The sequence below is a fragment of the Crocuta crocuta genome, unplaced genomic scaffold (genome assembly GCF_008692635.1).
Source record: "Crocuta crocuta isolate KB4526 unplaced genomic scaffold, BGI_CrCroc_1.0 scaffold209, whole genome shotgun sequence".
In the NCBI taxonomy this organism is placed as follows: domain Eukaryota; kingdom Metazoa; phylum Chordata; class Mammalia; order Carnivora; family Hyaenidae; genus Crocuta; species Crocuta crocuta.
Genome location: NW_027551566.1, coordinates 2,841,683 through 2,864,701, shown reverse-complemented (window position 1 = coordinate 2,864,701; position 23,019 = coordinate 2,841,683). Strand labels below are relative to the sequence as shown.

At 44.3% G+C, this 23,019-nt stretch overlaps 1 protein-coding gene and 1 long non-coding RNA gene across 2 annotated transcripts in view; one reads left to right on the top strand and one right to left on the bottom strand.

The window, feature by feature from the left end:
* The window catches only part of SLC24A3 (solute carrier family 24 member 3), a 491,381-nt gene that overhangs the window by 425,466 nt on the left and 42,896 nt on the right, over nucleotides 1–23,019 (top strand). The window contains exons 7-10 of the mRNA XM_077750215.1: nucleotides 838–912; nucleotides 13,018–13,043; nucleotides 17,850–17,903; nucleotides 22,656–22,789. Coding sequence (XP_077606341.1) covers nucleotides 838–912; nucleotides 13,018–13,043; nucleotides 17,850–17,903; nucleotides 22,656–22,789 — 289 coding nt within the window. The remainder of the gene's footprint in view (nucleotides 1–837; nucleotides 913–13,017; nucleotides 13,044–17,849; nucleotides 17,904–22,655; nucleotides 22,790–23,019) is intronic.
* The window catches only part of LOC144220072 (uncharacterized), a 32,118-nt gene continuing 13,016 nt past the window's right edge, over nucleotides 3,918–23,019 (bottom strand). The window contains exon 3 of the long non-coding RNA XR_013331608.1: nucleotides 3,918–4,092. This is a non-coding gene — a long non-coding RNA (uncharacterized LOC144220072). The remainder of the gene's footprint in view (nucleotides 4,093–23,019) is intronic.

Genomic DNA, 23,019 nt, shown 5'->3' with positions numbered 1-23,019 from the left:
GCGCCGCGGCCCAGCTGCGGCTCCATTGCCCTCCTTTGAATCACCCAGGAGCCTCCTTCTCCTGCAGGAAGTCTGGGCACAGCAGGCCAAGGCTGCCAAATCCCCCAGCACATGTCTCCTGGCCTCATCCCACAGCAGAGCCATCCTATCCTTAGAGAGATATCACCCAACTGTCAAGAATAGTATTTTCTCTAGATAAATATGCAAATCAGTGTTTTAAAAATTCTGATCAAACCAGAAGTCAGGTGCCAACAAGGACAGGCATGTAATAGAGGTGAGAGAAGGGGGCTGCAGACTAGGCATGTCCAGGGCCTTCTGAAGGGCACCCACTGCCCAGGCCTGGGGCTCATTCCATATGGGAGTACGGATGCAGCAGACACTAGAGCATTGACAAGGACACAGGGAAGGTGTCTCCTCTGTCCCCTTGGCCTAAGGGATGCCAAGCCTGGTGGGTTCCTGGGAGACATAGGTCTTTGAGTCAGCTTTGCTGAGCCCTCTTCATGCTGCCCAGAAGCCTAGGACACATCCCTCTGACCTTCCCTCTCTCCTTCACAGGGGTCACTCCTACCTTCCCCCCGACTCCCTCCCTGTTTTCTCTCTCCACCACAAAATTGTTGCAGGTTTAATCCTGCCTTGAAATCTGCCTTTCAGAAGACCCAGAGAAAATGCCTGAAGACCTTTAGTAAATTCATATCATTGGGCAGATTGACTGGAATCAGAGACAGAAATACTAGGTTGTGTTTCCAGTCTATCACTAGCCAGAGCCACCAGGAGCCATGCTTTCTCCTTGCACATGGAATAGCCTGTTTATTACTGTCTTTTCCCCTTTTCCGTCAGGTTGTGGCTCTGTCCTCGTGGTGCCTACTGAGGGATTCGATTTACTACACGCTGTCTGTGGTCGCACTCATCGTGGTAAGTGTGAGACACACCTCGCCTAAGTCCTTTGCTGTTTGACTCTTCCTCATCCTTTTCATCACTAGGGATTATGTGCAGCTCCTCTGCATGGAGCAAATTCAAGGTCTCTAAGGATGAATGAGCAAATGGATGTCTGTGCATGGAGGTAGCTTTTCTTTCTTCCAGCTACTTTGATCACCCAGAACCACAATATGATAGTTTGGTGCTCAGAATAAGAGTGTTGACTGACTGTGGTTATCTGGCTCCATGAGAGCTCTCTACTGTTTCCCTTTGACGCCCTGATGATTGCCTCTCACTTTCTCATGGGCTCCTCTGTAACTCTCTTCAGTGTCAGTGTCCCTGGGTTTGAACCTTACTTCCGCCTCTGTATGCTCTCCCAGGACAGTGCCCATAGCCATTACCACCTTGTGCAGACACCTTCACACTATGTTCTTAGCAATGGCATCTCTCTAAGGTCTAGTCACAGATAAGCCACTCTGTACTGGACATCTTCCTGTCCCAAACCCAGCATGCCTCTAAATTTAGGATGACTTCCCCAGGACAAGACCCCCTTTCTAGTATTTTAGCCCCTATTTCTCTCTTAGCCACCCAACTTGCAAATGACATTAAGTTGACCTTTCTCTCAATTCCACCATATATCCATTTGGCATAGCTGTAGACTTTCATCTTGTAAAAATCTCCCCAGTATGTCCTCATAGCCCATTTTACTTGAGGCTCTTTATGTCTTTTGCCTGAACTAACACAGCCCGTTGCAGGTCAGTATTACAACCAGTAGCATCGCTGCCACCCACCCTCCCCCTCACCCCCAGGCAGTCCTCAGAGCTGCCTGTGCATGCCAGTCCCTTGTGGCTCCATATCATCTGTGGGGACAAATCCAGACCCCTTAGCCAAGTCATCTGGAAGAAAAGGGGCAAATCAGAAAGACACTGAAATGGAAGTTAGGACATCTGAATCCTAATTGTGGTCTCCTCCCTTCTTGCTAGCTCTAATGACCTTGGAGAAATCAAAGTCTCTTCAACTCTTAGTTTTCTTACCTACAGAACAGGAATAGATACACTGAAGGTTTTACTTGCCTATCTACAAAGCACTTACCTGTAGGTTATTTAATTGTATCCCTATACAAATAAGGTAAAAGTGATGTTTTAACATAAGGCTTTCTACAAGGAACCAGTAGATACTTCAGCCAACAGCAGTTCCTGACAGTGAAGGTCTTGGGTTACAACCTCCATCCAGAGGCCATTAATCATTGGGAGGTTCAAGACATGCCCAACAGTAGAGGGTTCAGTTATACCATGTTGGAATTGAAGATATGCCTCTTCTGTTGAACTTCTGGTTGGTAGACTTAAGGATATGTGTGGATTCTGTGTTCTCATTCTCAATTATCACCTGTGAGAAAGGTATAATCACCCCAAATCTAGAAGATTCTGCTGTTCACACAGCCCAGATTTCTCAAACACCACAGTGAGCTTTGTCCTGTGACATAGGAACCCATATTGATCATGTGCACTCTCTGCTCAACCTGCCTATAGGCTAATTTAGGATGGTTTTTGAAAGTTACTGTTTTCAAGAGACATGGCTTGGGGATGACATAAATGAATACAACTCTATATTTTGCTGAATTTCAGAAAGAGATGACTATTTCCAGAAAGGCGAGGTGATGAGGCAGAAAGCACAGGCTGAGATCTCCCCAGGGCACGGGCTTGGCAGTTCCGCTTCTGACAGTGAATTGCCCACATTGGCTTCTTTCTCTGTCCTCAGTACAGACACCTCCTGGACTCGATGGGAAGTAACTTGTCTTCAGTCAGATTTATCTGGACATGCCTGAGATTTTTTTAAAAAATGTAATTGTTGCTAATGATGTGTGAAGAGGTAAAGTGGTTTGCTTCTTTAGACCGTGGGTGAAGCCCACTGGAGCGGGGTCTTTGGGCAAAGCAGTCATCTGCCCCATGCATGGCCATGAATCACAGAGCTGAGCCAGCTGAATACAGGCCGCCGCAGCTCTGTACTTCCCTCAGATGGCTGGCCACAAGGTGCAAAAGCAAGTGATTCTCTGCTGTTCTCTGAAGGTCTAAACTGTGTGTTCACAGACCAGATGTCAAGCCTGGAGTTTTCTGATTTGAGAAAAATTACATTTCTCTAGTTAGAAAGTAATGGCAGAGATAAACTTGAGTCCTCAGGGTTTGGTCTTGGCTCTTAGGACTCTTAGTGGTGTTCTGCCAACTTCCCTGCACCCTGAAAATACCTAACGTACTTACCAAAAGGTACAACTCCGAGATTTTAATACAGTAGGTTCTGGAGGAGAATCTAGGAAGTTGCACATTGACCATGATCTTTCCTGCCCCTCAGGTGATTCTGATGCACACTTACTTGGGAAACTCAACTTCAAATACAGTTGGACACCATTTCCTTGGAATAAGTCCTCTGCTGCATGGCAGTGATCGCATCCAGAGGAGATTTTGAGATTCTCAAACACAAGGCAACATGGCAGCCCACTTGTCTAGATTTCTGATTGCTGTTCATTTTCAGGTCATTTTCACATGAGACTTAAAACTGGAGTAAGGAGTAGAACAGTCTTCTACATGAGCATGGCACTTAGCAGAAAGGGTTTCTCCATGTCCCCAAATCCATTCCATGGCCCAGCCCCAGGCTGCTGCTCACACACACTGCTTTTGTCAGGGTTTCCTGTTCTCCTTTTTCTATGTTTCCCTCAATGTCATGGTAACAAAATCACTTTCCCTCTGGCCTTCTTTATATAATATGAGGGTTCTCTGTGGGACCCTGCAGTGGGCACTTAAAATTCCTATATTTAAAATCCTTTCTCCTATCCACAAATAATTAACAATAATCCAAACAATTTATTTTAACTATTAGGGTTTTTTTTTTGCCTTCTTCCCCCTTTTTATGGTTCTGAAATGTTCAGAAGACAGAAATGCTGGTCCCCTGGAGGGATTCAATAAAGAGCTCGTTCACCCAGAAGGCAAGTCTGGACTAAATGGGACCAGATGGCTGTTTCTCTGTACATCCCAGTTGGAGGCCTTACAGACCCATGCAGAGGAGCCCCAAGGGCAAACTGTGGGGGCCAGGACCCAGAGAACAGGAGAGACAGCTTCCACTGGGACGTTGGTGCCACTGGACCAGGAGAGTGCGGACAGTCATGATTACCTGGGTCTGAAGCATCTGAAATGGAAGTGGGTTTGAGAGATGGATAAGGCCAACAAGCAAAAACACACAGGAACAAGACAAGCATGTACACTCTGAAATCAAAAGGGCTTAAGGCAGTTAACTAAGAGTCTGGGTGGCTCAGTTGGTTGAGCATCCAACATCGGCTCAGGTCATAATCTCACAGTCTGTGAATTGGAGCCACACGTTGGGCTCTGTCCTGACAGCTCAGAGCCTGCAGCCTGCTTTGGATTCTGTGTCTCCCTCTCTCTCTGCCCCTCCCTCACTTACTTTCTCTCTCTCTCTCTCTCTCTCAAAAATAAATAAACATTACAAAAAAACTTTTTAAAAGTTAACTTAGAGATGAGGGACTTGGTTCACTTGGATATTTGGGATTCATCTACCTTGGCTCTGTGCTATTTTCTACTTAGTTTGTTATTGTCTTGAAGGGAAAAAGCAGAAGAAATTAAGAATGTGTTACTCTCAAAAGCAGTTATAATTTTATATCAGAAACATGTAGAATGTGTCTCTCTGCCTTTCCCACCCCATCAGGCGACTCCCTCTAGCCCTGGTGACATTCTGTGCAGAGAAGCCTCAGGCCCTGGGGAAGCTGCACGAGGCCCAGAGGCCCGCCCCATGATTTGAGTCTCTCTCTGCAAGAGAAGTGTGCCCTCTGAGGTCCTGAAAGCATTCCGGGTTCTGGAGCATGTCCTTATGTGCATCTGCAAACCCTTACAGACCTTCTTGCTGCTTCTGTCCCACCCTGGTGAACCTCGGCCAGCGGCCAGCGCAGGCGGCTAGCTTTCTGCCTTGGCCCTACTTTCCCCTAGTTCCAGCGAGCCCCACCCGTCTCTTTTATTGAAATGTTACTGTAATTTACATAATCGTGTAATTTACATAAATGCAAATGATTCATTACATCCTCGGTCTAACAGCTGCCCTAAAAAAGATTACTTTATTTTTACCCTTCGTCTCTGCTTTGAGATTGCAGACTGTGAGCATTAAGAGAAGGGAAACCTCTTGGGAGAGGGGATAGGCCTCAGACACAGGTTCTAGATCACTTCCCTGGCTCACAAATCCAGAGTCAGGAGTGCCGCCTACCTGGAGTAGGGCCAAGTAAGCACTTGGCAGCAGGTGGGGGTCCCTCGGGCAGCCTGAGTAGGAGGGGCGAGGCCCACCCAAGTTAATGGTTCCCTCTCTTCTTCTTCAGGGCTGACTGAATCCCCCTACCAAGGGGATTTTATAGGGACACAGAGAGACCACTCAGCTGACCCAGCTGCCAGAGATAGATTGGACAGCACCGTCCAGTAGTGTAGCCATGGGGCATAGGTGGTTCTTGAGCTCTTGGAATGCAGTTAAGGAGACCAAGGAACTGAATTTTAATTTAATCAGTTTATGTATGTAGCCACATGTGGCTTAGCACTTATCATACCAGGTAGCACAGTTGTAGACAGCAAATCCATCTGTACAAAATATATGCACATTCTCACAGGCATCCCTGAGTTGTTTTTTTTTTTTTTTTTACTTTAAGCTTATTTATTTATTTTGAGAGACAGAGTGAGTGAGGGAGGGTCAGAGAATGAGGGAGAGAGAGAATCCCAACCAGGCTCTGCATTATCAACACAGAGCCCAATGCGGGGCTCGAACCCATGAACCATAAAATCATGACTTGAGCCAAAACGAAGAGTTGGATACTTGATCAACTAAGCAACCCAGGTGCTGCCATCCTTAAGTTTTAACAAGCATAGACTCAATACTTAATGCAAGACTGAGTGCTGGGTCTGTCAATGAAGGATTTCTAGTTCAGTACTCATGACTGTGTGGCCAGTGAATTACATGAGTCCATTTTACAGATGGCGAAACTGTATTTCACCAGAAATTTAGGGATTTGCCCAGGGTCAGGGAGTAGCAATAGCTCAGGTTTGCCAGAGGAGGTGTCTTAAGATGGTACATCTGCGCCACCCCAGCAAAGAATTTGGATTTCCCCACCAATAAAATCTGCCTTTTCATCTTTGAAATCATCCCGTTTTCCCTCACCCACCATGCAATCTGCCCTTAGAGAATAAGCACGTGCCGGCTGTGCTTCCTAAATATTTTTAGACCAAAGGGAATAGTTTCTGCCTTCCCTCTCCTGGAATTCCTTCCTTAAGACAGCTGACTGTAAATGATCCAGAAGCTTTTTATGTTGTCCTGTCTGTGAGAGAAAAGATATGTCAGTCATGTTGATGACTGTCCTTCCCCACTACCCCTCCACTGGTTTCTAGGGTCCTCCCCCTCTGGCTCACATCCCCTTCTTCTCACAAGCCCCCTTCCTTGCAAGGAACTCCCTGCTTCTTCTCTCTCCAGTTCAGCAACACTGAAGCTCTTATGCTCATGGTTCCCCTGTTACATCTCAGCCACCCTTCTAGCAAAGTGAGAAATAACCATGGTAGCTGGCAGATTCTCCCAGGAAATGAATGCGAGAAATGATAAGTTCTTTAAACAAATCAACTATGATCATACAAAGTGTGGCCTGTGTCATTATCCCTGCCACTGAGAGGAGGAGGGGCCTGCTCTAAATGATGCTGGGTATACCAGGAAGCCGGATCTTCCTTGTATCTGCTCCTAGAGCAGGGAAGTGGGTGGACCAGACTGTGGGATACACAGAGAACCCTCTTCTCTTTCATAAGGACAACAACTTGGAAGTTCTAGATAACGTGCCTCTGTTTGGTTTTGCTCAGCAAAACCTAGCGCTTTTGGTTTAGCAAACTATCTTCCCCTGCATCCTAACTGTCCCCATATCTGTTTTCCTTCCCCTGGCAGCCTGCCTGCATAGTTCTATGAGATGACTAGCTTTGCTCAAGCCCTGCCTTTGGATAGTCTTTATTTCCTACCGTCCTCCAGCCCCTTCCACTGTTGTCCACCTGCTCGAGATCGTGAATCGAAACTCTTCTTTAGCCTTCGAGTGTAAATAAACCATATCAGTGCATAACAGCAGCTTTCCAGTACATTCCATCAGATTCCTCTCCTCAGAAGGAATGCCATGGCGTCGGCTGAGCCATCTGCACCCCAAGCCCCCAGAACTTCATTTGGGCACATCTCCTGAGGGTGTCTCCATCCTGTTGAATGACAAGTCAGAGCAGCAGGGGCAGCTTCCAGAGATTTCTCAAGGTTTTAGTCTCCTGAAAGAGTGGTGTTGATTTTCTCCTAAACCGGGTGCTGCCGAAAATCCTAATGGTGCCAGTGATTGTAACACAAGCGGAAATCTTCGGTTCTTCAACACCGCTGCTTCTGCTCCATGGTTACAGCTTATAGTAAGCCAGTCCATGGACTGACATGCAGTGTAGGGACAGCCACCTGCGTCTCTGCTGAGAAGCCAGCCGGGCTGTGTGCTGTCCACACACCTGGGCGATTCCTGGCCCGTGTTTGCTCTGCTGTTCCATCTTGAGGGTGCCACATCCTTTGCAGTTCCCTGGGATGCTCTATCCTCCAGGGGTTCACCTGCCTGCTTGCTGTAAGCCTGTTTCTCTTAGAGGAACTCTAGAGCACACACCAGGACTGAAAGCTGGTTTCCATGGTACCCAGCTGTGTCTCTCTGAGGCCCGAAGGAAAAGAGTGGGGATTTTTTTCTCAAATCCACTCCTGTGTGTTCACATTTAGCTCGTCTGTGGAACACGTGGAAAGCTTAAGGGCAAAGCCAAAGGTAGCTTTAGATGGATCACACTGGGGTCAGAGAGCAGGTCCCCTGACCAGCGGTGTGCCGCAGACCTGGTGCCCAGGTGCCACCTGTGTGTGGTCACTGGGGGTGGCTGCAGTGTCAGGCACAAACACAACCAGAAAAGCACAACGAGCTGCTTTCCCAAGAAAGACTCATTTTCAAAAACCTGACTGTGTTCTGAAGACCACACAGCAGGTCCCTCAACTGTAATGCGGCCTGGGATTTGAGTGGTGGCATGAAGTGAGGAACCTGCCTGTCCCCCATCAGAACGCATCCTGCCTCCCTGACATTGGCTGAAGACTCTTTAGGAAGCCATCTGTCTTGAGGTGCTAACCTTCCTACCAGGAAGTTTCATGGAGCCTTGAAGTGGACTTGATCGGACTTCCTTGCTGGCAGAGTGGACAGGCAAAGGGTAGGACGTGAGCACCACCTAGTGGTGAAGGGGTGGGAGTGGGGGCCTGATTTCTTGTTTCTGACAGAAACCTATATAAATGATTTCAGGTTTTTTTTCTACCCTAGGAATGCTGCTGTAAGGGAGCAGGGCAGTTGTTCCATCTTCTTTTAGCCATGGAAAGAGCATGGAAATACAGAGGGAGATGCAGCATTTGCCTTAAGAAAAAATAGAATAGAATAAAATATAAAATAAAACTGTTGGGAGTAACAAATCCGTTCTCTGGACCCATCAGCAGTGTCAAGTGGGAGAGTTGCCTGTCCTTGTCATTAAGAATTTCCAGCACTGCTTCGGGATGGCCCAGTGCCGTGCTCTCCCACAGGAACATTCTGTGAACAGTGCCAGTTTCCTCATTTTCAGCCCTCTCAGTGTGTGATGATCCGTGGCTCAGCCTCATCCCGAGGCTACCGGCAAGGCCTAGAGGCATTCATAACTCACCGTCTGCCTCCTTTCCTGTTTCCTTATAGGTTTTCTTACAGGCCTGACTTTGAGTTCCTTTTCTCCATTTTACCATTTTTTTTGATATTTGATTGAATTTTTTATCTACATTGACATAGACCCCTTCTTTCTGAACTTGTGAAAATACTTTTATTCTATTCACGTGTTCCTTCATCTGAAATTCTTTCTTTTTTCTATTTTTTATTTTATTTTTTATGTTTGTGTTTGTTTGTTTTCAAGTTGGTTTCCATATAACACCCAGTACTCATCCCAAAAAGTGCCCTCCTCCATGCCCATCACCCCCTTTCCCCTCTCTCCCACCCCCATCAGCCCTCAGTTTGTCCTCAGTATTCAAGAGTCTCTCATGGTTTTCCTCCCTCCCTCTCCCCACTATTTTTCCCCCTTCCCCTCCCCCATGGTCCTATGTTAAGTTTCTCCTGTTCCACTTATGAGTGAAAACATATGGTATCTGTCCTTCTCTGCCTGACTTATTTCCCTTAGCATAACACTCTTGNGAACCTCCACACTGTTTTCCAGAGGGGCTGCACCAGTTTGTATTCCCACCAACAGTGAAGGAGGGTGCTGTTTCTCCACATCCTCATCAGCATCTATAGTCTCCTGATTTGTCCATTTTAGCAACTCCGACTGGCGTGATGTGGTAGCTCAGTGTGGTTTTGATTTGTATTTCCCTGATGATGAGGGACACTGAGCATCGTTTCATGTGTCTGTTGGCCATCTGGATGTCCTCTTTGGAGAAGTGTCTGTTCATGTCTTCTGTCCATTTCTTCCCTGGATTATTATTATTTGGGGGGGGGGTTGGAGTTTGGTGAGTTCCTTATATAGATTTTGGGTACTAGCCCTTTACCTGATATGTCATTTGCACCTATCCTTTCCCATTCTGTAGGTTGCCTATTAGTTTTGTTGATTGTTTCCTTTGCCTGAGGAAGTAAATAAAAAGCAGAAGCTTTTTATCTTGATGAGGTCCCAGTAGTTTATTTTTGCTCTTGATTCCCTTGCCTTTGGGGATGTGTTGAGTAAGAAATTGCTGTGGTTGAGGTCAAGGAGGATGTTTCCGGCTTTTTTCTCTAGGGTTTTGATGGTTTCCTGTCTCACATTCAGGTCCTTTATCCATTTTGAGTTCTCCCAGCACCATCTATTAACGAGGCAGTCTTTTTTCCATTGGATACTCTTTCCTGGTTTGTCAGAGATTAATTGGCCATACATGTGTGAGTCCAATTCTGGGTTCTCTATTCTATTCCATTGGTCTATGTGTCTGTTTTTGTGCCAATACCATGCTGTCTTGATGGTTACAGCTTTGTAGTAGAGGCTAAAGTCTGGGATGGTAATGCCTCCTGTTTTGGTTTTCTTCTTCCATATTACTTTGGCTATTTGGGGTGTTTTGTGGTTCCAAACAAATTTTAGGATAGTTTATTCTAGCTTTGAGAAGAATGTTGGTGCAATTTTGATTGGGATTGCATTAAATGTGTAGATTGCTTTGGGTAGGAATGACATTTTAACAATATTTATTCTATCAATCCATGAGCATGGAATGTTTTTCCATTTTTTTGTGTGTCTTCTTCAATTTCCTTCATAAGTCTTCCATAGTTTTCATCATACAGATCTTTCACATCTTTGGTTAGGTTTATTCCTCTGTATTTCATGGGTCTTGTGCAGTTATGAATGGGATCAGTTTCTTGATTTCTCTTTCTGTTGCTTCATTATTGGTGTATAAAAATGCAACTGATTTCTGTATGTTGATTTTGTACTCTGCGACTTTGCTGAATTCATGGATCTGTTCTAGTAGGCTTCTGGTGGAGTCTGTCAGGTGCTCCATGTAGAGTATCATGTCATCTGTGAAAAGTGAAAAGTTTGACTTCTTCTTTGCCAATTCTAATGTTTTTTTTATTTCCATTTGTTGTCTGATGGCTGATGCTAGGACTTCCAGAACTATGTCAAACAACAGTGGTGAGAGTGGACATCCCTGTCATGTTCCTGATTTCAGGGGGAAAGCTCTTTTACTATTTTTTTTAATCCTCTCATTCTCCCACCCAATCTTCTTAAAGAAGTCAGATAAAACCCAGACCGTGTTTGCTCATTAGCCACAGGTAAGCTAAGGGCTCCTGGCTCTCAGTGGTCAGTGATGGGGCATCTCTCACCAGTTATTTGGAGTTTTCCCAGGTCACCACCATTTGTTAGTACTTGTAAGGAGGCCATGGGCATATCTCTTTCCTGGCCTGCCTCCCTCAATCACATTCCCACCCCCAACTTCCCTGGGCACAGCCACTACCTCAACTTTGGAATATTGATGCTTCCTAATTGTGTGTCTAGTCCAGATCCCAGTATTCCCTGATTTATTGTGTCCTCTGTAAATTCCATTCTCACTTTGGGATCCTTTGTACAATTCAAACTGTTCTGATTTTTCCCCTCTAATCACTGAAATAATCAATCATTAAAGACATACTGATCTATGCCCCCACCTGCCAGTCAGATGGCATAGAATAAGGGCTTCTTTTATATTATAGCTGCTTTTATATTATACAGTATTGCCTGCTTTTCCTGATACACAGAAATTAAATTGGCACTATAATAAACTCTTTACTTATGTCTCCTGCTCTCTTAAGTAGCAGTGAATTGATTGCTCCAGCGTGCTGTTCAAGACTGATACTGAATTAACTTCAATTAATAGAAACGCTTTCCAACTTAAATTGTTTGTTCTGTTCCATGATTTCCTGACAAAATTTTTTTTAAGCTGTGATGATACAAAAGGGTCTGGGAACGCCTTCCAGGGGATGGATCGCATACCATCCAGCATGGATCACGGAATGGTTTCCTTTATCTCTTTAATTCTCTTCCCATTCTGGTTTGACATTTCCATCCAAATGTACCTGTTGAATCTGATAACAAGAATCACAAAGCTGCTGAAGACAATGTCTTTGTCACTGTCCTGTCAGGAAGTGTGAGCTACAACTAGCGGGGACCCTTTCTTCTCATCTTCTCTTTGTGCCTTCAGGATAATTGGAGAGAGGTCCTTTCATGTGCCTTCTGAGCTGTACTTGCTCATCTGTGTGATTTTCTCAGCCTCTCTCACAACTGATGGTCATTCTGATCTCTGGGGATGGAAGCGATTTCTGTGTCATTTGTTGACTTTACCAAATCCGTGCAGTACTGACACTTGGCACCCAGATGTTTCTGCCTTAGAGTCTCCAGAGGGCCACCCGCTCAGAGATGATCGTACCCGGAGCAGTTATATTTGGTGACAGTGGAAGGAGCAAGCTATGAAGCAACCTTGGCTTCCTGGTTGACTAAAATATAGGCATTCCCACTTGTTTTCAACAGTGTGCCATCTGGGCACATAAATGTGTCATGGAAAGAAGATTTAAAAGCCAGGCCTGAGTTCTAGAACAAACTCTATGCCCCCTCAAGGTAATTCCTCGTGTTCTCTGTGGCTTCGTTTCCCCATATAAATCAAAGGGCCAGGATTATGCCACTTCTCCCCCTAAAATGATTTAGAATGAAATATGGGCTAGGACTTAAATGAATTCAGTTTTGTTGTGTATTCCTTTTGGATCCTACCTGATCAGAGCCAAATCTCCATTTGGCACTTGTATGTCTTCCCACTGCCTCTGAATCTTGCTAATCTCCTTTAACAAAAGGGCAAGCCCATGGCCCAGGGCATGGGCAGCCCACAGTACCCAGCTGGGACTTTCAATCACTGTTGTCCCTGTATTTATTTTTCACCATCTGCACCTGGTAGCAAGCAATGCTGATTCTCTACTTCTGGTTTTGATGCAGAGTTTCCTTTGAAAGTAAATTCTTTTAAGGAAACAAACTAAAGAAAATAGGTCCACTGAAAGAAAAATATTGAGTACATAGAAGTCCAAGTGCTTGCGTAAAAGCTTAAAGGTACTACAGAGAGCACAGGGGCATGCAGACATCTGACAGGTGGCCTACAAGTGGCTAATGTTTGCAGGCACCTGCCAGGCTTCCCCAATCCCCTTCTGGATCTAAAATTCTACAGTGCACCTTGTTCTGCACAGCTCGGTGGTCGTGCGTCCCTCTCACTGCACTGTTGGACAGAAATTGCCAGGTGGGATGGGATCACCTGCTGCTTTTCCCCTCCTCACCATGCCACCCTGGTCTGCCAACACCACATCCTGCCACTAACATTAGCTGCAGATTGAACCAGCACAAAAGGAAGCTCATCCGCAGATTCGTCGTGTTCCAGGCCAGCCCCAGCCTAATTTCCACCAAACCAGCTACATGGGTTGGACAATGTGCAGTCATAAAGCGTGCATGTGCATGCAGATTTTGCATCTGTGTATATGTCTAATTGTTCTTTTTTTTTTCTTTTTTACAGTTCATTTATGATGAACAAGTTTCCTGGTAAGTACCTCTTTTTCCTTTCCAATTTCTCCTTGCTGTGTTACAGAGCCAAATATATTGAAGACCAGAGTCAAGGTTTAGGAAAGAAAGAGGAATGACATGGCAGCTTAGAACAACTAGCGTTTCTTGGGACCCCTTTGACTGCAACAAAGAAACTAAATCAGCTTTCACAGAGCAGAGACCTTTTCCCTGGGCTGGGATGGTGACCTTCCATTTGGGATGCTAATACTTCATTGTCTTTATCTGCTGGGTTAGATGACATGACTTAGCTGTGCCTTTTTGCTGTCAGCCACTTGCTAGGTGGTGGTTAAGATTTGACTAATCTTTTCAAATTATGTCCAAACCACGTTAGCATATTCCAAATACCACATAAATCTTAGGAACTAGAGATGGAGACACTTCCATTATCCTTAACCCATTAAAGTTCTGCCTGATATTCAAGATTATCTAGATGGATGAAAAATCAGTGATTTTTTTGATAGATACAAAACTGTAACCAAATTAAATATATGGGAACATGTGCTTTTGGGCCAACTATCCAAATCCCATTTTTCAGGTGGGTTCGAGGCAAGCCAAATATGTTTCGAATAGAAATAGAAATTGGGTATGTTGTGCATTCCTGTTACGTGGTTTTTTTTTCCCCCAAATATTTGATCTGTAGATATAGAATAATGTGAAATAGCTTTTTAGGGATAGGTAAGTGTGGCACTGTAAGAAGGTAGGTAGACAACTTTCATAATATATATATATATTTTTAAGTTTATTTATATTTGAGAGAGAGAGGGAGGGAAGAAGACACAGAATCTGAAGCAGGCTTCAGGCTCTGAGCTGTCAGCACAGAGCCCAACGCGGGGTTCAAACTCATGAACGAGGAGATCATGACCTGAGTGGAAGTTGGATGATTAACCGACTGAGCCACCCAGGCGCCCCTCATGATATTATTTAAAGCTAAGGATGAGCCTTCAGCAAAATGAGCCTTCAGCTGGCTCTTTGTCAGAGTGGCATTTCTTTGTCTTAGGCTATCTCTGATATTCAGAATTTGGGCATGGCACAGAAAGTTGTCTCATTGTATACTTTTCAAAAGTATACTTTTGCCAACTTGCTCTCTCCTCTGTTCAGGAGGAGCAAGGAGAAGACAGCTAGAAGAACTTCCTTTAAGACATGTAATCTTTATATCAGCCCATAAAAAATAAGGAGGTCTTCTTTGGGAAACTGTGATGAGCAGGCTAACCGGGATTAAGATGTCTCAGGTCAGAGGTCAGAGGTCAAGGAGAACCTCCTCATGGGATCTGCCTGGATGTGGTTGCCAAGTAGAGTGGTGACCTCTTTTCCCCATGTCCTTAAGTACAGAACAAGAAAACTTAGAAAGATAATCTCAAACTGATGGCACGTTTAGCACAACCACCACTTTGCTTTAGCAAACAGTAGGTACTTAAGAGTTGCTCAGTGTTCGAAATAAGTCAGGCAGAGAAGGACAAATATCATATGTTTGCACGTATAGGAGGATTAGGAGGAACTTGACGGAGGAACAAGGGGGAGAAGAAGGGCGGAAATGGTGGGGGAAAGGGAGAGAGGCAAACCATGAGAGACTCTTGAATGCTGACAAAAACTGAGGACTGATGGATGTGGGGGGGAGGAGGGATGGGCATGGAGGAGGACACTTGTGGGGATGAGCACTGAGTGTTATGTGGAAACTAATTTGACAATAAACTATTTGTAAAAAAAAAAAAAAGAAGAAATAGAGAAATAATATGCTATAAAAAAAATAAAATAAACTGTGGGATGTTTTGGTACGTAGTATTACTTACATTACTTATACTGCTTTTATCAACTCATAGCAGTGAATTCCTTATATATTACATTCTCCCAAGAATGAGGACCTGTAATATGTCCCTTGAAACTATTATCGTATATATTGGTCAAACAAAAACCTGTAAATAGCTATACCTCTGAATTTCAATTTTACCTAGAGACAACTGGGATTATTTGTAATTAAGATACTGCGATTTTGGGGCACCTGGGTGGCTTAGCTAGTTAAAAGTAGGCTTCGGATCAGGACCCGATCTCATGGTTCATTGAGTTACAGCCCTGTGTTGGGCTCTATGTTGACAGCTCAGACCTAGGGCCTGCTTCAGATTCTGTATCTTCTTCTCTCTCTCTGTCCCTCCCCCACTTGCACTCTGTCTCCTTAAAAATGAACATTTTAAAAAATTAAAAAATAAAATACTGTTTTTATAAATATGAATTTTACATATAAATATGAATCTAATTTTCCCTGTATATTTGTAAAATCTACTAATAAAAAACCTACATATCTGCAAAAAAAAAAAAAAAAAGAGTTGCTCACTGTTGCTGCTCTTAGCTAACAATGCTGCCAAAAAAAGACAAGTTATGGTCACAGTTGATCTCAGCAATTTTTCTGCTGGGTTTTTTTGTTTGTTTTGTTTGTTTTGTTTTTTTGTTTTTATTTGTATGTGTGTGTGTGTGTACAGAAAACCTTACAAAGGATATCCACGGGTGGTTTACTGTTGGTTTTTCTTAGAGAGAGCTCTTTCTACACCTGCCTGGTTTTGCTGGCAAAGGCAGGTTTCATGACCAGCCAGTTTTGGTCCTCACCCTCAGAATGTCTTTTAGGATAGTGGCGCCTGAGTGGCTCAGTATGTTAAGCATCCAACTCTTGATTTCCACGCAGGTCACGATCTTGCAGTTTGTGAGTTTGAGCCCCGTGTTGGGCTCTGTTCTGTGCTGACAGCGTGAAGCCTGCTTGGGATTCTCTATCTCCCCCCTCCACCCCTCCCCTCAAAAATAAATAAACACCTTTTTAACGTGTCTTTTAGGATATTTCAGATGGTATGGAGCAAGAGACAGAGAGACCATGTCCTCTGCATTTCAGAGGTCAAATCTCCTACAGATGTTAGGAGGTTAGAACCCCGGGTTCTGGGCTAGAACCCTGGGCCTGCTCTGAAGGGCCCAGATTCTGAGGTCCTCAGACCCTCGGCCTCAGCAGCAAGGCTCTCACATGAGTAAAGAGATAGGAAGGCCATGGATGAATGAGGCGCAAATTCCCCCAGCACGCTTTTTTCCAGCCTGGGCTGGGTTAGAATCAGAACCCATGCACGGGAGTAGCTGCGAGGAAGAACAAGGAGGCTCATGGCCCCGGAGCATCATCCCCAGACTGCTGCCCATTACATAATTACTGCTATTATGTGGATGGGCTGACGGAGAACATTTTTTACATGAGTGAGCCTGAGAAATTAAAGTCTACACTGCTGACCCATAACTGCTCCAGGACTTCCAGGGATCTCAGCTCCTCATTTAAATGCAAAATACATTGAACTTCAAGGTGTTTTTCACCGTCCATCAAAAATACTGGACATATTTCATACCCAGCCAAAACAGGCATTTGTTTTGTGGAAAATGTGTGTCTAGGAGCTGATTTCTCCCTTTAACAGCAGGTTCTTCAACCTGTATGAACCAGACCACAGTAAAATTTCAGTAATACTAAATAATAAATTCCACTCCTTGTTGTAGAACATTCCATCATGTCCCAGCAATTTCAAGGGAGGTAACCAATTCATCCTGAATCCTCAAAAGGGAACTAATTTCAGTTGTGTTTATTTTGAAACAAGAGCACTCTTTTTTTTAAATGTTTCTTTAATGTTTATTCTTTTTTGAGAGATGGTGAGAGACCAAGCATGAGTAGCGTAGGGTCAGAGAGAGAGGGAGACACAGAATCTAAAATCTGAGCTGCCAGCTCAGAGCCCAATGCAGGGCTCAATCTCATGAAACTGTGAGATCATGACCTGAGCTGAAACCAAGAGTTGTACACTTAACCTCCTGAGCCAACAAGGTACCCCCGAGGGTCAATTCTTAGACATGGAGCTTTACTGAGAAGAAAAACTGGAAGGAAAGGTGTGAACTAGAATTTCTTCATAGACCATTCTCCAGTAACCTCTTCTCATAACCAGAATTCCTCCCTCAATTATACAGCTAAAGGGGAACCTAGAAATAAAATTCCCTGATTTTTTAACTGGAAGTTACTAAAATGAAGAAAGTAGGAGTATCCGAATGATCAGAAGCTCAAGGTACATTCCAGGGGGCTCATTATTTTTTTCTTTCTTTCTCTTGACCGTTTTCCACTTGTCCATTCTTACCCTTCCTGCTGGCATCTTCCCTGCCTGGGTTTTATCTCTCTCCCTCTCCCTCCTTCTCCCTCTCTGCCCCTCCCCCCCCTCTGCCTTTTCCTTCTCCCTCTTTCTCTCCCTCATTCTATCTCTCTCTCTCCCCCTTCTCTCCCCTCTCCCACTATCTCTCCCCCATTCTCCTTCTCTCTCTCTCCCTCCTCCCTCTCCCCACTACCACGTCTCTCTTTCTCTCTGTTTGCCTTACTCCTCTGTATCCACTGACACTCCTGTCAATTCCTTTAGTTTGCCCTTTGTAAATGCATCCGAATAGTTTTAGTGAATGATTAAGCTGTGGACAGATATATAAATACAGGCCTATATTCAGCAATATTATGGTAGACTCAGTGCTCTCACAGAACTCTTCTGGGTGAGCGAATGACAGGGGAAGGAGCATTTTCCTTTTAAGTAGAGAAGGAAAAGAAAGTGCATTGAAAGCTGTATGCAGCGTAGAAATATCTACAGACCAGGAAATATTTGTACCAGTACACACATTCACTTCATCTTGCCTTGCTCACCTGGTTTAACTGCCATTTGTGTCACATGGATTTTCAGAGACAGGCTGGTGTATTGCATGCCTGCCTGTGATGACTTCCTTTAACAAGCCATTCTTGATTTTACACAGGTGGGAGTCCTTAGTCCTCGTGCTGATGTATCTTGTCTACATTGTCATCATGAAGTAAGTAAAATGTCTTCTTGGTTTTCTTTTCCAAAACTGTTTCCCACATTTAGCATTATGGGATAGTGTGGAAAGGGGAATGGAGGGGAGGGCAGATAGATGGCCAGCTTTCGATGCGGTCTGTCATGGACTCAATGGTTCCCTCAGCAACCTGCTGTGAATCACTGCAGTTTTGATTAGTGCAAAGACTCTTCCAACCGCTATGTGATGACAAAATCAAATCTTTAGTATTTAACATGAGAGATCTCTGAAACCCTTGCACCCTCTTTAAGGCCTGGCAACCTAGCTTTTGGCTCTTTTGGCTGTTTTTCACTCTCTTTTATAACAGGAAAGGGGGTAAAACTCACTAAGTTATGCTTCTATATAGGTTGATAAAGATGGAACCAGAGCTAATTAAGAGATGGCTAAAACCATGAATCAAAAATCTGCAGACTTCATTATTCATATTGCATTAGTCATCTATTACTGGGTAACAAATGACCCCAAAATGTGGTGGCTTAAAACTAGAAGGATGTGTTATCTCATTACGGCTTCTGAATTAGGTGTCCAGGGGTACTTAAGTGGGGAGTTCTAAATCAGAGTTTTCCTTGAGATTGCGGTTAGAAGGTTGGCTGGGGTGGCTGTCATCTACTTAACTAGGAATGGAAAATGGCACACTTGCACTATTGGCGGGTGAACTGATAGCGTCTGTTGGCTGGAGTCCTCAGTTCCTCAGCACATGGGCCTCTCTTTGGGGTTGGTTGTGTGTCTCCACAACAAGGGAACAGGTGAGTCAAGAGAGAGAGCAAGAAGGGCCCCCGTGCCTTTTATAATCTGGTCTCACAAGTCATACTGTCACTTCTGTCATATTCTGTTTATTAGAAGTAAGCCTAGCCCGCACTCAAGGGATCTGCTTCACCTATTGAAAGGAGGAGTGTCAAAGAATTTGCTGATGTATTTTAAAACCACCACTTCATATGTTCATTTTCCCCCTGGAGCCTGGGTATCTTACTCTTTGTATCAAGAATTAAATTGCTGGTGTTTCCCTTACTCTAAGGTAAAATGTAAGCACCATGGCTGTGAACCTGCTGGTTCATCTTTTTGCCAAGTATCATTGAGATAAGAAACTTATGAATAATGCAGAGACATTTCATGCTGCAGCTACTGAACCCCCTGGGAACTGTTTCTTTCATTCTAAATTAACCCATACTTCCCCCAGCGTATGTGACTACTTCTCAGGGGCATGAAAGTAGAACACAATCAGCAATTGCCAGTTTGGATAAATCAGGTAGTAGTCTAGAATTTGACATGTCAAGTTGTCTTTGCTATTGAGGTCTGAGAAAAATTAATTCTGGCCACTAGTGTCTGAGAGACATGTTTTGAGAAATCAGTCTGGCCATTGACTAACATCACATGGACAATAAAGGTAGGAACTGGCTTAGCTAATGTTCAGTGTGGGCTGTAAGCAGTCTGCTGTCGATCCACTCAATATAGCGTTCAGCCTTCACCTCAGGAGCTGTCTTGATACCTGGGTCTTGTTACTAGAAGAGCATATTTCTAGAGTATGCTGGTGTGGAGGTACCATGGAATAACTGACAAAGAAATCAGGTGCTTTTATGACTCATCACCTTCCATTTAAAAATACCAATTAATGGGCTTCCACAAAAATCGGAGTTGGCCCACAGGCCTTCTAGAGTTTCTAGACTCCAAAGGAAAAGTCTTTGAAACCATCTTGCTCCTCCTCTTAAATAGCAAAACCATTAGGGAATCAGGGTCACTATGAGGAAGCCTCAACAATGCACACATCTTCTTTCAGTGTTTTTTAAATTGATTATTTCACCCCTTTTTAAAAAACTTTTTAAGTCTCTAAGTTCGAGTTCCCAAAGAGTCAAGAGTCTTTTTCTTCCCCTTTGAAAAGGTGAATCAGTCATTTATTCCAGAAGCATTGACTGCTCTGTGCCCAACATGGATCTTGGGTTTTGAATCTGAATTTAGATGACAGCATGTCCTATTGTACATTCACTAGGGGCTTCACAGAATAAGGAGGGCTTACACCAGAGCTGGTCTAAAGGGAAGAAAGATTGAGGAATTTTGCTAGCATGCATCGTGTGACCCCTGCACCCCCATACCGAGCCATCATAAATCCCATGAGTTACTGGCAGGGCTTGTGGACATTAAGATAACACTGTAAACAGTCTCTCTCCTTGCCCCCAAACTATGCCCGGTGTAAAAGCTAATGAGGTGTGTTTCTGCTGATGCCTCAACTTTACCAACCTTCCAGCTGCTCAAACCAGCAGGATACAAATAAAATGGGGAATGGCAGCTACTGTGCTCACAGAATTTTCTGCATCAATTCTGGTCCCAAGTTCTAAATTGAAATCTCTGCTCTTTAGCCATCCCCATCTGCAACCAGAGGCTTTAATCATTGGGTTTTACAAAATCTGATTTATAAAATTGCACACTCCACAATAAAATAGCTTCAGGGTGCAGGCACAAAATTTAAAACATTCAATTAAAAACATAAAACTGAGTAGCATCAGTTAAAAACAGCATATATTAGAGTTGTCAGCTGCCCCCTGGGGGGATGACTTTGAACATTCTGTGTGAAGGTCAAAAATCAATTTAAGTTTAGGCCAAGTAGATAGAAATCTTAAGGGAGCATGAGGCATAGTTGGCCTTAGTGAAGATTGATTTCTATACATATCTGAGTTCCTTCTTTAGGATTTGGCCCCCAGGTGAGGCAGTGTAGTTTGGTGATTGAAATCAAGGGTGTCACATTCAGCTCTGCCTGGTCACAGCTTCCACCCACCATTTGCCAGCAGTAAGACCTTGGCCAAGTCATTCAGCCATCTTGAATCTGTTTCCTTCTTCCAAAACAGGATGCATAATGCCTCCTACCACAAAGGTTGTTTGTAAGGATGCAATGTGACAGCATAGTTAAGTTATTAACCACTATCTTGTTTCAAGAAAGCTCTCATAACAATACTATACATAGTGTTGTTACTTTGTTATCCAAATCCAAATAAATGTGTAACACACAGTTGTACTGCAAGTTGGTATTTCTGTGGATTCTGATGACAGAAATATTGCCTGTCCCCCATAACTCTATCAGTAGGGCAAGACATTCTTCTTGAGTTTACAAAATGGGGAGAACTTTTCATTAAGAATAATTTGAATATTTAGGGGCCTCTGGGTGGCTCAGTCACTTAAGCATCCAACTTCAGCTTGGGTGATGATCTTGCAGTTCATGGGTTTGAGCCCTGTATCAAGCTCTGTGATGACAGCTCAGAACCTGGAGCCTTCTTCAGATTCTGTGTCTCCCTCTAGCTCTGCCCCTCCCCTGCTCTCTCTCTTTCTCTCTAAAAATAAGTAAACATTAAAAATTTTTTTAAATTTTAAAGAAGAATTTGAATATTTATAAAAGCTAACAGAATAGCCCCTCCCCATGCTCATCACCAGCCCTGATGGCCAGTAGCCCACACCCCATCCACCCATCCTTTTCCTTTCCTCCACATGATTTGAAGCACCAGACAGCACACCAGTTCATCTATAAAAATTTCAGTATACATCTCTAAAAGGATATCACCACGTCATTATCATACCCAACATTAATGCTACTTCTTTAGTGTAATTAAATACCAAATCAATGTTCAAACTTTTAATGATCTCTTGAATGTCAATTTTTACAGGTTTCTTTTAATCTCATAAACTTTAAAAAATCAGAATCCAGGGGCGCCTGGGTGGCTTAGTTGGTTAAGCATCCGACTTTCGCTTAGGTCATGATCTCGCGGTTTGTGGGTTCGAGCCCCGCGTCGGGCTCTGTGCTGACTGCCAGCTCAGAGCCTGGGGCCTATTTCAGAGTCTGTGTCTCCCTCTCTCTCTGACCCTCCCCTGCTCACGCTGTCTCTCTCTCTCTCTCCTAGAAATAAATAAAAATTTTAAAAAATCAGAATCCGAATAAATCCCACTCATTATAATTGGTTGCTCCAACCTTAAAAAATTTTTTTTAATATTTCTCTTTTTTGAGAGAGAGAGACAGACAGAGACAGAGAGACAGAGTGTGAATGGGAAAGGGGCAGAGAGAAAGGGAGACACAGAATCTGAAGCAGGCTTCAGGCTCTGAGCTAACAGCTTGAGAGTTCACGGGGCTTGAACTCATGAACCATGAGATCATGACCTGAACCAAAGTTGGATGCTTAACCAACTGAGCCACCCAGGCACCCCAATAGCCCAGCATTAAGAGAGATTCACAGGATCCCAACCTGTGATTTTAGAAAACCAAACACAGACAGAGACCTAGAGTGCCAGCCAGCCTGTAACACGCAGACTGTGACACACTGGGTAGCAGCGTAGGTGTGACACCTGTTCCTTCCCCCGCTGAGTCGGTCCCTGACAGCAAAGAGTCCTGGAGACATGGCCAAGAGAAGGTAGACCTTGCCCATACCACTGAGCCTCATGGTGGCCCTTCCATTCACAGACTGTGGGCAGAGGATCTCAATCCTGGGGTACCTCCATTGACCTTGAAGAAGTTGCAAAGAAAGCAGTGTGTCTCTATTGACTTATGTAATGTTGGTTTTATTTTCACTTACCATAGATCCTTAAGTTGGAAAATAGGACAGGTAACATTTTCTGCAGGGAAAACGGAAGGACAAAATAATAACAATGATAACACCACACCTAGACTGGGAGCAGTGCAGAACAGCAGATGGGGGGGGTGGGCAGTGGGGGAACAGCAAAAACTGACAGACCCCTTCTGCTCGTTACTTTGTTCAGATATAACGCTTGCATCCATCAGTGCTTTGAAAGAAGAACGAAAGGTACTGGAAACATGGTCAACGGCTTAGCCAACAATGCGGAAATCGATGACAGCAGTAATTGTGACGCAACTGTGGTGCTACTCAAGAAAGGTAACCGAGTGGAGCCTCAGTCCAAGAGGGAGTCCTGAGAGTCTTCCTGGGGCGCTATGGCGGGCTTGGTGGGATGGCTGCCTGTCCCAGAGCAGACTGAAGGAGAGAAGGGTCTGGTCCCCCCGCCTCCCTTTGGCTGCATCCTGAGGCAGTCATACCTGGTGATGAGCCCGCCTGAGAAAGCTTTGTGAAGTTCTTGAGCAAAACATATGCTGGGAGTGACAAGGGGG